Source organism: Asparagus officinalis, chromosome 1 (genome assembly GCF_001876935.1).
Source record: "Asparagus officinalis chromosome 1, Aspof.V1, whole genome shotgun sequence".
Taxonomy (NCBI): domain Eukaryota; kingdom Viridiplantae; phylum Streptophyta; class Magnoliopsida; order Asparagales; family Asparagaceae; genus Asparagus; species Asparagus officinalis.
The window spans coordinates 49,680,454-49,696,441 of record NC_033794.1 but is presented as its reverse complement, the minus strand read 5'-3'; the positions used below and the strand labels follow the sequence as shown (position 1 = coordinate 49,696,441).

The 15,988-nt window shown below is 33.4% G+C and overlaps 2 protein-coding genes across 2 annotated transcripts in view; one reads left to right on the top strand and one right to left on the bottom strand.

Annotated features, from left to right (window-relative positions):
• LOC109842366 lies at positions 8,241-9,029 on the top strand. The gene is made up of 2 exons (XM_020411255.1): positions 8,241-8,567; positions 8,679-9,029. Exons 1-2 carry the CDS (start codon positions 8,470-8,472, stop codon positions 8,800-8,802), a joined length of 222 nt encoding a protein of 73 aa, XP_020266844.1. The 5' UTR covers positions 8,241-8,469; the 3' UTR covers positions 8,803-9,029.
• LOC109834096 (uncharacterized protein At4g28440-like) overlaps positions 10,113-15,988 on the bottom strand; it is a 9,296-nt gene continuing 3,420 nt past the window's right edge. Inside the window, exons 2-3 of the mRNA XM_020402008.1 lie at positions 15,794-15,988; positions 10,113-10,612 (exon numbers count right to left, since the gene is read on the bottom strand). Of these exons, the coding sequence (XP_020257597.1) occupies positions 10,419-10,612; positions 15,794-15,988 (389 nt within the window). The 3' untranslated portion in view covers positions 10,113-10,418. The remainder of the gene's footprint in view (positions 10,613-15,793) is intronic.

Below are 15,988 nucleotides of genomic sequence, written 5' to 3'. Positions count from 1 at the left end.
TATATATATATACATATATATATATACATATATATACATATATATATACATATATATATACATATATATATACATATATATATATACATATATATACATATATATATATATATATATATATATATATATATATACACACACACATGTTTCATATTTATCATTTTGTTAAAATGCATATTGTTTATTTTTGCATAATATTGAGTTTTTGGTTTATAGACTTAATAATAATAGTTTATATCTTTAATCAAGTCTATAAAATTATTTTACAAAGTTTCAAAACTTGGTTTATGTCAAAACATCAAAATTCAAGTATCTCATGTTTTTATGTTTTGGACATATTTACAAAATAATGATATTTTACAAATGGGAAGTGTTTTTTGAAAACCAGTTTTTATAACATGTATATTATCATGTTTACAATCATTTCCCAAAGTTTCATAATTTTCTGAATTTGTTTGCTATTTTTAAAATTAGTTTAAAAATTAGATTTCTGCTTTAAACAAGTTGTATATCTGCTATCAGTCGACTGATGAAATCAGTCGACTGATCAGTCAACTGAAGAAAGTGCCTACAATTTAAAAAAGTTTTTGTTTTGTTTTGATCGACTGACCAGTCGACTGATGAGGTATGTCAGTCGACTGATGAGCTGGAAAACGCCTCTAACGGTCAGCTCATCAGTCAACTGATGAAAGCCGTCAGTCGACTGATGAAAGCCGTCAGTCGACAGATGCTGTAACGACTAGTTTTTTGTTAGCTTGTTCTAGTTTTGGGTTTTTGGTCTTTTTGCTTTGATTTTCTTATGTCTTGGGGTCTCTATAAATATCCCTCATACCTCAGACCAAAAATCACTAAGAAGAAAGTTTTTAAACAAGTTTAAATGGTGTTTAAAGTTTGTTTAGTGTTTATTTTAAGTTTGTGAAGATATTTTCACAAGATGAAGAAGAGATCATCCTTTGGTGTTTGAGCTTCAACTTATCCCTCTCTCTTTCTTGATCATATAGAGAAGTTTTCCTAAACTCAATCTAGCTATTTTATTTGTTTGATTTTTATTTCTATAAGCTAGAATTTATTTGAGTTTAGTTTGATTTGATTTACTCTTTGTTTCACACACAACCTATTGAGCTTATTGTATTTACATTCATAGTATAATTTGGGTTGTGGTTTTGTGACTTAGAGTGTGAGCTTACATTGAGTTCTCATCCATATTAGAGAACATTTTGTTGTATCAAGCTTCATTGTGAGTTGCACGTTGTATTACACTTGGAAACCGAGAGAAGTGATTGGTGAGAGACGGGGTTGGTTCCAAGAGGAGTGGGGTCGGAGTAAAACCTAGTGAGAGGTGGTAATTCCAAACACTTGAGGAAGGTGACATGGGCTAGGCCAACACTTAGAGGGTGTGAAGTGTAATTGCAAGTGTGTAAGTTATAAAGTTTTCGGTGAACTAGAAAACCGATTATTGTATTAAGCCTAATTGTGAGGATTCACTTTGTATTATACTAGTACACCAAGAGGAGTGTATGGTGAGAGACGGGATTGTCCCAAGAGGATTGGCGTAGGTGGTAATGCCTAGAGAGAGGTTGTAATTCCTAATACTTGAGGGAGACACGGGCTAGAAATCAACACTTGATGTGGTAGTTAGTGTAGTTACGTTATGAGAGATTGTGAACATTGATCGGTGAGTGTTGAAAACCGATACTGTGTAGAGTAAACATTTTTGGGTGATCGTTGAAAACCTGGTGTGATAGTGGATTTCTCCTCGGGAGTGGGGAGCAAAGACGTAGGACAGAAGGTCCGAACTCCGTGATCATATTATGTGTTTGCTTGTTTATTACTATCACTCTTGTTTTATTTATTGTTTATTTTACCCTTGTGTTAGTTTATATATCCTTGCTCATATCTTGTTGAATATCATTCTTTCTAGGATATGTTGTTAATTAGTTTTAAATTGACATAAATCGGATTAGATTAGCATAAACCATATTCATCCCCCTCTAGGGTTCCTTCCTAGTGTCATTAGGGTACTTTTAGGAAGCTCAGGATAGAAATTCTCAGCTTTATGGAGAAATTCTCAGCTTTATGGATGCCTTCTTAAGATACAACTAAATAAAGATGGTGGAGCATGATGAAGAGAAATCTTCCTTCATCACATATGATTATTATATTTTATTACACTTTTTATACTCTCATTATCTATCTTATTTTGAATAAAATATCTGTTGATAAGTATTTTTATCTTAGTTTGTAGGAAATAAAAGACTAAAGAATAAGAGGCCTATGGAAGCTCACACAAAAGAGATGAAGAACTTTAGTGAAAAGAAGGGGAATCAAAGAGGTATCGATAAGAGTATTAATACGCGTATCGATAGCAGTGTTAATTCTTGTATCGATATCTGTATCGATACTAGTATCGATTGGGGTGTCGATACTAGTATCAATACTAGCATCGTTACTAGTATATGTACCCAGTAAGTTTGATTTTAGTTTTGAGAAAATTTTTGGTGAGGAGTTGGAGTTATTAGAAAAAGCAGATCAGGTCTTCGAGAATAAGGAAACTGTGTTGAATACTTTCTTCTTTGAACTGACTTTTGAAGAAATATTTCTTGATGAACTTAGATTCTTGGAAAATAAACAATAACCAAATTTTCAAACCTCAACCATGAATCTTGGGGTTGAGGAAGTTGTTAAAGAAGAATTGGTTGTTAGAAAACAAAACTTCACAAATCAAAAGTCTAAGTTTAATAAGAAATTCAAAATGCATGACACCAATAATACCTACCTTACATTGCCGCAAAAATCATTGAACACCATGGAATGTTTGGAATTTACACACATCATTGATCATATCATTGTGAATTTATTTAAAATCCGGGAGAGAATTTTTAGCAATAAGGTAGGGTTCAATGTAGAATACAAGCTCTTCATGTTGAACCCTTCATTTTACATTGTTTGTTTTGTTTTATTTCATAATAATAAAAAGAATTTATTCTTCTCTCATTTGAGAGTTTCTTATTCGGTTGCATAAAAAAAGAAAAAAAAGAAAAGAGAAAATTTTGAAAAAAAAGAATAATTTTTTTTATTTCATCCTCCTCAGACCAAATGTAATTGCAGATTTTTATCCTCTAGGTCAGCCGACCAAATGTAAGTACTTCACTTTTTATCTGCATTACTTTATGCATCATAGAGTTTGCATTGAGGATAATGTAAAATTTAGGTGTGGGGGTGGAAAGTAGTTATTTCTTCCTCTTTATTTTACCTTTTTGTTGTATTTTTTCATAATTTTTTTTCTTTTTTTACACTTCTTTCTTTCTTAAAAAAAATGATGAGAAAATATTGTCACTTGCCAATTGATAGAGTTAAGTAATAATTGATTCATTTGATAAAGTTTAAATTTTCTAATCCCTAATTTGTTATGTACTCAAGTTTACCTTTTATGATAACTCTAAATAAATTTCTTAAGAAATAATTTTCAAAGTAGTATACCTTACTGAAACCTTAGCTTAGACTTTTAATTAAAATAATAAAATTTTTGCATGCTTAACTTAGAGTTGAAAATAATTTTTCAAGTTGTCTTGATTTGCATATTTTTCAGAATATATACATGTAAAACTAACCTTGCAAAAGAAGAGTGCGGAAAATAGGCAAAAAAAAAAGAAAAAAAAACTCTTAAATTCAATGCGATTCTATCTTATAAAGCCTAAGTTGAACGAGTAATTAAGCCCAATGAGTATTTCCATACTTAATAGCCTAAGCCCAATTGGGTTGGGATCCATTAGCCCAAAACTCCTTAAATGGTCCCTTAGAAATCCCGTTAAAGTAGAAAAAATCACCAAGGAAGAAAGAGCTGAAAAAAATTAACAAATGTTTTATATTTGTATATATGGTCTTGAAAAAATATTTTTGATCAAGAGATTTGAATTTTTTTTAAAACAAAGAGTTAGTATGTTCTTTTCAAAACTTTTAATTAAATTTCTAAGTTTGACTTGGTTTTGTATTGTCATAATGAGAATATTTTCTAGGAAATTCACTTTGGAGTTATATATAAAAACATTTTCTTGAGTAATAACTAGCTTTAATTAGATTGTCTAAATTTATCAAGTAATTTTAGTTATTTACTGACTTTTCTTGAGTAATAACTAGCTTTAATTAGATTGTCTAAATTTATCAAGTAATTTTAGTTATTTACTGACCTCTTTAAATTGGCAAGTTGACTTAATTAGATTGTCTAAATTTATCAAGTAATTTTAGTTATTTACTGACCTCTTTAAATTGGCAAGTTGACTAAAATTTGTGGGTATATTCACTGCAAACCCTCATGAGACTACAACTCGTTCTCTAGGGTAACCTAGGGGTTTTAAGGCTTATTGTATATGCTAAATACAACTGCGATTCCTACGAAAGTGAGTTAGGATTTTTAATTTCTTTCTTTGCTAGAGGACTAGCAAAAGTTTAGGTGTGGGGATATTTGATAATTATATTTTTATTATGATTTTATATACTCATTATCTATTTTATATAAATAAATATACCACTAATAATTATTTTTATCTTTAATTGTAGGTTAATGAAGAAATAATGAATAAAAGCCCAAAAGACTCCAACTTCCTTATTTTGTAACATTTTATAGAAGCCGGAGAAAATCAAAAATCCAATATGAAGAGAAATTATATTCAAGATGGTTGGTGGCAAAGAAACAACGATATCTCCCAATCCGGAAGGCGGGATTTAACATATAATATATAAAAATTGCATATCTCCCAATCCGAAAGGAGGAATTTAGCATCCATGGCAGCATAGATGCCAGCATCGATGCCGCCATCGATGCCGCCATCGATGCCTCCGTTCTGTTACAATCCTATGGCTAAAATTCAAGGGTTTTGGATAAGAATTCGATCCAAATGCTCATATTCATTGATGTTTACTATAAATAGGGGTAGAAAGTGAGGAGTTAGAGGTGTGAAAAATTTTGTAACTCCATTTGGAGAGGAGTGTTACGCTTAATTGAGAACACCTTCCAAATTTATAACTTTCTGTTACAATTAATAAAATAAATTTTTTTGCCACTTCATATTTTTCTTCTCTTAGTTGGATGATGAAGATGAAGATGAAGATCAATTTGGAGGTTTGTTTTTTTATTTTCTATTTTATTTATTTTCTTATTTCTTAGTAGTTTAGATTTACATTAATGTTTTGTAGTGTAGATTTACTTTCATGTCTTTATTTTCTCGTATTTAATTCTTACAATTTATTTTATAGCTTAGTTATTGCAATTTATTTTATAGCTTAGTTTTTGTAATTTATTTTGTAGCTTAGTTTTTCATTTTAATTTATAGAGTAGATTTATTTTCTTACATTTTTATTTCTTTTTAGTTAGATTTATTTCTTGTTCATAGTGTAAATTTTCTTATTTTTATTTCTCTTATTTGTAATTAGTTCTTATTCTTTTATGTCATTTCTTGCTTTTATTTCTTAAGATGTGAAACTAACTCTTGTAGGAATTTTAGAATTGTATGAAACTAGTCTAATTTCCATTATATTATGTGAATTATTCTCTTGTACTTAACATAATCATGTATAGGATAATCAACTAGAGAACTAATTGGTAGAAGAAGAATTTGATAATCTATGCTTATCAATCAACTAGAGAACTAATTGGTAGAAGAAGAATTTGATAATCTATGCTTATCTTGAGTGATTTGATAGATTATGCTTATGAATTCTAGAATTACAAGAAGAATTTGATAATCTATGCTTATCTTGAGTGATTTGATAGATTATGCTTATGAATTCTAGAATTACTATCTTGTTATTATTCTTGTCATGAATCTTAATTTTACTTAGATGATAATTTGATAGGTTATACTTTCCTTAAATTGTTTGATAGTCTATGCTTAATCAATCTAAAGTGAAATATGATAAAAAGATAATAGTTCGTATTTTATAATTAAGATTAGCTAGTTGATTCAATTCTAGATTCCTCGTATCTTTAATTGAATACTCCATCTTTTCTTTCTTGATCTTTCCTTAGTTCTTGATTTTCTCTTATTTGTTTCTTGATTTTTATTTTCTTTATTTTTTCCTTAATATTTTATTTATTCTTTATCACATCCACTCTCAATCACCTTTTATGCTTATTTACATATAATCACTCTCACTTCTCGTATCTCTCCACAATCACATATATCATCACTCCTAATTGTCACGCACACAACATAAGAACTAAATCTAATTTTCTCCTACAAACACCTTCCTCGTGAGATCGATAACTTTTTATATTATAACTTGATTAGTTGTGCACTTGCAACTTTTGGTACATATTTATGCCCCATCAAAGGTTTTCTAATATTTTCCAAAGTTAAGGTGAATTTTCTGGTAATCATCCACAATTAAGGGGGTTTTATGATTATGTTCACATCTGATAAGTTGTCTATCATTTGTCCAAAATGTAGATACTAGCATTTGATGATATTGAAGAGCATAAAATGAGTATTATTGCGATTAATGATCCAAGATCGTTATCGGTGTTCGACAAGATTAGAAGAACAATTGTCGTTGTCTTCCATAGGAATCATGTAGACGATCATGAAGGGCAAGAGGATAAAACATATCAACACATGGCAGTGTATGAGCGATGAAGATGTAGGCCGAGATCTTCTACTATAGGTAATGACAGACCCGGTACTTCTCACCATGCGATTGATGACGGAGCTAGTACTTCTCACCATGCTCAATCAGGGGAGGAGGATCCGCGTGCATAACGACCACCTACATAGCTACATACACAGCCAGATAATGAAATCATTGAGGCTCATGCTAGATGTCAAGGATGGCCTTCGGGACGGGGTATAGGTAAGGGAGGGAAAGGAATGAGGGGAGGCATGCTTGGATGTATGTGACTTTTTTCGTATTTGGATTATATATGATATGAGATTTGAACATGTTAGATTGTGTGTTTTTGGTTTGTTGTTGGATTGATATAAGGGAGGTACTGATATTATGATTGTATTCTTACATTTTTCTAGTTTTTTATGATATTATGAATTGTGACTAGCTTTCAATGTCAATACAATGTGTAACAGGGTATAGCTTCAGGCTGGGAATCTGAGATTAGTGCTAAGGATATCTCTACGAGATTCTCAATTCCGTAGAGTTTTCTACAAGAACAAACTCTACGAGATTGCTAATCCCGTAGAGATTTACAACAGAAATAAACTCTACGGGATTGGCAATCCCGTGGAGTTTACTTGAGCTAAACTGCATGGGGTTGGCAACCCCATGTCGTTAAATCCAATCATTAAACTCTATGAGATTGACAATACCATAGAGTTTTCAGAGGACATTTTTAAATCGACCTAGTTTTAGCTGATGTGGTTGAAACTAGATCGAGATTGATATATATTTTTGTATAGGTCAAAAACGATAAATATTTTTATGAAATTATCTCGTTTAAAAAAAAATTCCTTTACAGAATACAGTAGATTTCACAGTATTTCAAAATTGTAAGTCTCACTACGTACGAGTGGGGCAAGAATGAACAAGCAAATTAAATACACACCCCATACAAGAGCGGTATTCCTATCAAAACAGAGTCCTGTGTGGGAAAATCTGCACCACACATGTTTCAAAATAATTACAAAAACACCTTTCATGCAACGCCCATGTTTGGATTAGAATGCCCTGCATCAGAATGCCCCCGCACTATGCAGGGCGTTCTGGTAGGATGTCTATTCCCCTCTACAATAGTTTCCACATTATGACTCAAATCATATAAGTCCATGGCAACTGCATGGAAAGATAGGATTTTGCTTCTTTTTGAATTCTAGGAAATATATTGTGTATTGTAGTCTCAGAGAGCTTACAAATCGTCTTGCTATCATTTTCTTATGTGGAGTGAATTATATAGAACCTCGACATTGTTACCAATAATTCCTATAAAAAAATGGTTACGGCTACATAAGAATATGTTATTATAACTTTTCAAATGTATTTAGCTGCTATTTTCTCGCAACGGTTGACTTCGATGGCTAATGGTTAGCCATGAAAACGTGTACAGAATGTATATAATTTACCCCAAGTACTCAGTAGCTTCCTACAATAATTATTATTATTATTATTATTCTTATTATTATCATATAGCCATCCAACACGGAAATTATTCATTCCCCAACTCAGTCAACCAAACTACTTACCTCGCCTACCAACTAAAATAAATTAATACCCAATTTGCCCTGCTCTCCAATGCAATCCCTGATCCCGCTCATCGGCAGACCCGTCAACTCAATACAACTTCACCTCCCTCCTATTCCTTTTCGTGTCAATTCGTCTCTCTCTCTCTCTCTCTCCTCTCTCTCTCTCTCACGCTTCAGGAATCTATCCTATTTACCTTTCACAATACCAGAGCAAAAAAAAGAAAAAAAAACTAGCCTACCTGTTTCAAGAAAAATAAAGCCAGAAGAAAAGCAAAGGAGACAGATGGGAGATTGCAGGCCATTGGGGTTCTTGGTTGGCCTTCCCTTTGCAATTCTCGCATTGGTACTGTCCTTAGTTGGCGCAGTTGTTTGGATCATAGGGTAAGTGAATTATGATCTAATATCTTGTGATGTTTCTCTTTTCTTTATTGTTGGTTTCGGTTTTTGCTTTCTTAATATTATCTTTAAATGTCCTGTCATGGAACAATGCAGGACGATCTTGAGTTGTTTGTGCCCGTGCTGCGTGTGCTTTGCCGGGCTGACCAATTTGGCGATTGATCTCATCAAGATGCCGGTCAAAGTCATCCAGTGCTTTGTAGACCAGATCCCTTGTTAATTAACCTTGTTTATCTTTTAATTTTAGTTTCATGCTTCTGTTAGTAATTTGATTATTGCCTATAAATTTGTATTATTTAAGTTGTGTTGTATCGGTGGGTATGGGAGTTACATGAGAGGAAAGTCTTCCGGCGTATCGAATTGTTCACTTGCTCTGATCAAACTGGCTTTCACGTGTTTCCGTGTGTATCGATTAGATTTATAAATATTCCTAGAAAGCTTCAGTTTTGTAATACTGTCACGTTGCAAATTTATCACCTTTTTACTTCGGATATTAGCAAATAGTCTCTCCAACAGATCAACGCCATCTTGGTCACAGCTAAGAGAACCGCGAGCTCGTAGTTCTGAGACGTTATCAATTTTCTACTTTTCAAAAGAATCAAAGAATGTAGGATGCGCCTTTTCAACTGCTATACTTGATTTGTGGATGTAACTAATCTTTTCAACTACCATCATCATCTTCTTTTAATTAAGGTTTCACAGAAGGAAAAGAGAGATTTGTTTTCATGGATCCCCCCGCAAAAACCTCCCCAGAAAAGGACCCTCTTGGCTGTAAATATTTGAGGATTCCTACTTCTAGAGGCCAAATCTCCAATATAGCTTCACCTTCAGAAGCGGATCAACAACTAATTGTTAATTTATGCCTCCGCGTAGCTGCTGAAATCGACCGACTTTTAGGAGTCAAGGTGCCTTGAATGTTTTGTAGGCCTCAAGGTGCCTCCTTGAAATATTTCCCCATTGCGGGTTATTTCTGCATTGCGCAAACCAGCGGCTCTCTTCACCGATCATGCTCAGAGTTCTCGCACAGGCGACAATCAGCACGACCTAAATGACTTTCAAAGACCCCTTCTTGCTCTTTTCCTTATTCATCTTCCTCTTTTCCGCTCATCAGTGATTAAAAAAAAAATCCAACTCCTACTTGGCATCGGAAACAATTGAAGTGATATTTGTAACATTATTCAAACAGTTATCCAAAGCAAAATTGATGAACGGTTTAAAGATCTGCTGTCAAATCGGGCATCTACTTCAAAGATCAGTAAAACTCGGACTAAACTACAAATAGGGTTCTTACATCAAAATGCCGTAGGCAAACGGCCCTGAGAACCAACCTCAAAACACAACATACAATGCGGGAAATGCATTTATACACAAGTTTGAGAAAGCATCAAAACATAGCATCCACAACTATGACCATGCCAACGCATTCTCAGCAATGATGAAGATCTTCTGTCGCTTAACAGTCATAATTAGGCTGTCTAATCAGACTAAATAAGCAGAGAAACTATAACCAATTGTAATGGAGATGAGGTATATAAGAAAAGTTGATATATAACCACAGCTATTCTTATTATACTTAGGTGCTTACCAAGTTCACACGCACATTATATCCACTAAAACACACTTGAGTTGCGCATTATCAGTTGGTTAATTGAGACCATCAGATAACATAAACGAAACAAAAGCATAAAACTAGCTTCAGTGAGATTTTGTTTGGCTTCAACCTGTTTCACGTAAATACTTCCACCCTTTGTCCAATGAAGTGAGACGAAAGAAACTACTTAGAAGAGGTTTCCCAAATTCTTCCTCCAAAACCAAGTGATTATCTGCATTAAGCTCCTATTCAGTCTGTGGCATAGTAACAAGTTCATACTCCACCAGTGACAAGTTGTTATCGTCCTTAACCGTAAAACTAGCAGGTTCAGTGACCTCAACTCGACCCCATTTGTCAACTGCCAGCCTCATTGACCCCTTGAACATATCAATCTTTGCATTGCGGAGGATCACAGTGACACCGGGTTTCATCATATCAACTGTCAAAAGAATAGGGCCATATAATCAACACTTCTCTAGGCAAGCTCGCAAATTCAGTGACACATCATCATATCAATATAATACAGTGAGCTACAAATTATCAACAAAATACATAAGTCATCTTTAAAATTCTACCAACAAAGAAGATAATTATTAGTTGCTTGCTCAAGACAAGTATGTTCCATAACATTTCATAAGATTAAAAAAAACCAATTAGATCATAGTTCACGTCCAGCTTCTTGCAAACGAACATAAAGATAGTGTTCAGCTAATGTGTTTCCAAACAAAGATCAAAAGGTAGAGTTGACATTAGGTTGACAACCAACCAGCAATTAGAACAGCTAGAAAAGAAAAAAAGCGAATATCCCAGCAGTCCTAGTATACAACATGTACCATCAAATTTTGAAACACGAAGGAAATGAGAAATTTCTCATGGTTTCCGTGATAATAAATCCATCTGGAATAAAATAAATGCGGGCTCACATGCTGGATAATATTAGGTCGTCTATCACCTATACTAGGTTTCAGTGACCGAACTAAATTATCCACTTATAATGCAGCTGAAATGTAAACTAGGATGGAACTGTAAATTTATCCTGCAATATACTTTGCCCTTACACAGAACCCACCTAGTTTGTATATGGGGAAAAAACAATGCACAGTTAGTATTTTGTCATATTAATAATAAATAGGAAAAACCTGGATAAAGTAGCAGTTTAGCATTAAGAAACACCTACTTCAACCACATGACTGATAATCAACTTGTAAATCCATATTCAATAACAAAGCAAGGTATCAGTAGTAATAGAAAGCTACAAATCCAAATATTGATCAAGCAATTGTTTAGTATTTTAGACAGATTGGATACCACAATATTAAACAGAATGAGAGCTGATAACACAATATAAGCAGATATATGAATGAAGGATATTAAAGAATATGGATCTAGATTACTACTACTTGCGTTTGCATAAAAGGATACAGATATGACGCATATTAGGGCATATTAGACATCACATGCATATTAGACATCACATGCTATTGCAGACCTTGCGTCTTGAGGCTAAACAATGAAGGTTGAGATCATTAACATTTACCCAAAAACAAACGGTGACATTGACGGGAAATACCACAACTATGATTTGGAAAATTATTAAGAAAAAAAATTTATGTTACTTTTGATTATGCCTATTGCTTACCAGAAAAAAATAAAATAATTATGCCTATTGCTTACAAAAGGTTTTAATTTTATATTTCTTTGGTCTGTTCTCAAGCATGTAACATGCCCCAAGAACTCCTCCTGATATGATGTTCAAAACCTAAAATCTCCTACTGAATAATTAAGATATTTATTTTGTTCACAGATAAACATTACACTTCTTCAGTTTCAAATTCAAAATATGACATTAAACAAGCAATGCTGTAAATTTGATAATTATACATCCAATCATACTAGCAAGTGGGCAGATCTAACATTCTTGTTTAATACTTCAGTCGCATTAAGCATTTACATGGTCTCAATAAGAAAAGTAGCAACTCAGCTTAGCTGTTAGTAGATCAGTAAATACCTAATGTAACATTACAAGCAAAACAATGGATGATTTTCCATCATTTCTCTCACACTGCAACAACCATACAAGACATCAAAATCTATAAAGACTCAATAAAACTTATAAAATTTCTAAATCATTATGTCTTGTTTGAATAAAAATAAAGGGATATTATGATTAGACTATCTCACATGTGTACAGATTTAAAACATGCAGAAAGCTTGGTTAGAATCATGATGTTACTTTCCCCAAGAGGAAAAAGATAGATGAAAGTAATAAGATATAAGGGGGGAGGAGGGTGTAAGTAGGCCAACCCTTTCTATTTCTCTCAGATATTACCAAGGAATGAGGTACTTCTGGAAAGTATCACTTCAAGATGTTGCTTCAAATTTTAGTCTCATATTGGCTGGAAGTATGAGTTCCAAACTTTATCAGCTTAGGTTCAGCCAAACATACTAGCTAAAGTTGATTAAATATAACTTATGGAAATATGGCAAAAAAAAGTCATGATAAGTAAAAAAATGGATATGTGCATGTATCGCGCGCGCGCATACTCGCACATGCACACACACACATATGGATGTAGGTATGCATACACATACAGACACATAACAGTGCATAAGTATATGTAATGTATAGTAACCACAGATCCAAAAATTGAAGCAAAACCTTCTGATACACTAACATCAGAACCTGATACCAATTTCTCAAAATTTGTTATTACAACTGATTAAAAGTCACAAAGATAGACAAGGAAAGAGGGGACAGTTGCTTAATCTGCTAATAAGAAAAAAGTAAATATTTAGCACTGTAAATCCCTAATGAGGCTAACGTGGTTCTAGCCAAACGAACAATTTTTAACTAAACAAGCAAAAACAAAGAATAAATTTAAAAGCGTTGTCTTATCGGACACAATTTGCAAAAGAACAGAAAATAATAATACTACATATTATTAAATATTATAGCATTAATTAACATTTAGTCAAAACTTTGGATAAAATGATTTGTCAATTGGCATTTTGCCTCACACTGGAATTTTGCCGTAGGGTGCCTGACATTTTCATTTAGAGCACATGCATTTCAGTGATACATAAACCTTGTTACTTTTAACAAAAAGCTGGACATATTGTAACTCCAACTACAAGACATGACTAAAAAGTCTTCTGGTGTTTGGTCTGTGAGGTCACTGAGATGTCTTCCACACACAGCAACTGAAGCTACACAATAGCATTGTTGGTATAACTGATGTAAATCACTACTTCAGCTACATCATTTAAGGACTACACGATTTTTTATTAAGATATTAACAAGAAATTAACTTTTGATAAACCTAATAAAGGGCACATTTTTGCTATAGATATGTAGATTTCTACAGGATTTAACCAAAAGTACCTCTTAAAAATAAGCTTTATACAGATAAGATATTTGGTAATTTGTAGATGCATCTCATATGCTACAGGGGTGTACCTACTTATCACTCCTCGTTCTTTTATTGGCATATATACCCCTCAGTCCAGGTGATGACATGGTTTACATTAGTTTTGAACTCTTGTGGGAATCATGTGAATGCTAGAGTTAGATATTTGTCAAGAACATTCCCATGAGATTCCCAATGGACTTTAGAAACTAAAGAGGAAAAAACAAATTGCCAAGAGGGTTAAGGGATGTATGTGCTAATAAAATAGAATAGGGGTGATTAGCAGCTATACCCCATGGCACAAGAGGTGCATCAACATATAACACCTTTTTAAATTATGAGCATATAAAAAAAATTTATAATTAAACTAGTTCTCCGGTCAATATTACAGAAAGCGCTAGACGGACTAGACGTTTGAGCCAGCGCCTAGACGCCTAGGCGTATGCCTAGGTGGCGCCTAGGCGTTCGGCTATGTTTTAAATTATTTATTATTTAATTATAATAATTGATAAAAATATATATTAAATTCATATAAAATTGTCCAACAAAAGATAGTAATCTTAGATCCATAATAAACTATACTTAAATACTAAATAGCCAAAATAATAACTAACAATGCTATAGAAAGTGCTAGGATGTTTAGGCATTGGACTCGACACCTAGAGCCTAGGAGGTTTTCTATTTTTATTTTTTAATTATAATACTTGATAGTAAATATCAATGTTATAGAAAGCTTAGGTGTTGGACTAATGTCTAGGTGGAATTTTTTACTTCATTTAAGTTATGGTCGAGGAGGTTTTGCTGAAGGTTGGAGGAGGTAGTGGAGGTGTTTATATTTAAAAGTTAAAGGAGTTTAAAGAATGTTTGAGGACGTGGAGGCTGCAACACAGAAAATCACGATCAAGGCCTAAAGCGTGCAGTCCACGTAAGCAGATAATGCTCTCCTAAACACTGTCAAAATCTAGATGGGCATCCTATGTACGACCTAGGCGCTAGTTAGCCGGCCTAAGTACCGCCTAGGCCTAGGCGTACGCCTAGGCGGACTAGGCGGAGGTTTTTTAAAACAATGTCTCCGGTGCACACGATGCATGCATTATATAGTAAACTTGTGCGTAAAACTATGTTTTTAAGCATCTTAATAGTCAATGATAATATGAATATATTTTTAAAAAAATTATTAAAAAATGATATAAAGTATCTTACTATTATAAAATGTGGGAAGGAGGGAAAGTTATTAAGTGGTGGATGGTAGTTAGAGAGCTTTTAGATCTTTCCAATTTTGTGCTTCTAATTAGTTTCAATGAACAATAATTTGTTGAGGACATAACTTGAATTTTTTGAAATATTGACACACATAAGGGTAGAACCAAAAGTGTGGCTTTTCTTAAATAATAGTACTAGATATAGTTGTTTGAAAAGTTCGGATAGCAATACATGTGGGAAAGAGAAAGTTCCCATAAGATCCACTGAGCGAAATAAGGAGAAGAAATTCAGTCAAATTTAGAGTTGGGAAAGATGGCAAGAGAGGGGAAAAAAAAAGATCATCTGAGGGGGCTTCTCCTTTTATGGCTAAGATTGGGATATCCAAACATAAAACGTTTTGGATTGTGTTTATAACTTTATGGTAACAGCTGTTTTTTGAATTCATCACCAAACACCAAACACCAAACTTTTATGGAAAATGCTGTTTTGCCATGAAAGCGGAGAAGCACTCATCAAAAGCGATCCAAAACAACCATCAAAAGCATTGCAAAAAACGCCCTAAATATGTTAACATTTTAATCAGCCACTTACAGTAATAAAACATTAAAAACCAAGTTGTGCAGTTTCAGCTTATGCTAAAGGAAACTCGAATAAAAAAAAGGTCAGGCATCCACCCAGAATGCCATTAACCATTAACCAAAACGAGGTTCAGGCATCCACACAAAAATGCCATTAATCCATTATTAAGATTCAAATGAAGCCCGACATTAGCTAATTAATTTGAAATCAATTCATGCAAACCTTACGTAACTACCTAATCAGCAAACTTAACTAACATCACAAACACTAATTCCATACTTCACCAACCATAAGTTAATTAAAAAAATAAGATCAGTAAAGCATTAAAACCCAAGGTCCGCAGATTCAACTAGTGCTAAACAACCTATATTAATCCAATATTAATACAAAAGAATTAAAAAGAAAATAAAGATCGAGATATAGAATCGAACCCTGTTCATTTCGAGCGGTGAAAACGATGCAGCCGGTCTCATCACCGACGAGGCACTCAGCGATTTTGGTCTGGCGCAGATTAGCGGAGGCCGCTCTCCCCTTCTTAAGGACAGTATTCGATGTCAGGACCTTGACCGTCAGAGTGTGACCGCAGGTTCCCGGCGCCAGATTCTCGACCTTCACGAAGACCGGCT

Coding starts and splice junctions, on each gene's coding strand:
- LOC109842366 (XM_020411255.1), top strand. CDS start 8,470: ATGGGAGATTGCAGGCCATTGGGGTTCTTGGTTGGCCTTCCCTTTGCA. Junction 8,568..8,678: donor GCAGTTGTTTGGATCATAGG/GTAAGTGAATTA, acceptor GGAACAATGCAG/GACGATCTTGAGTTGTTTGT.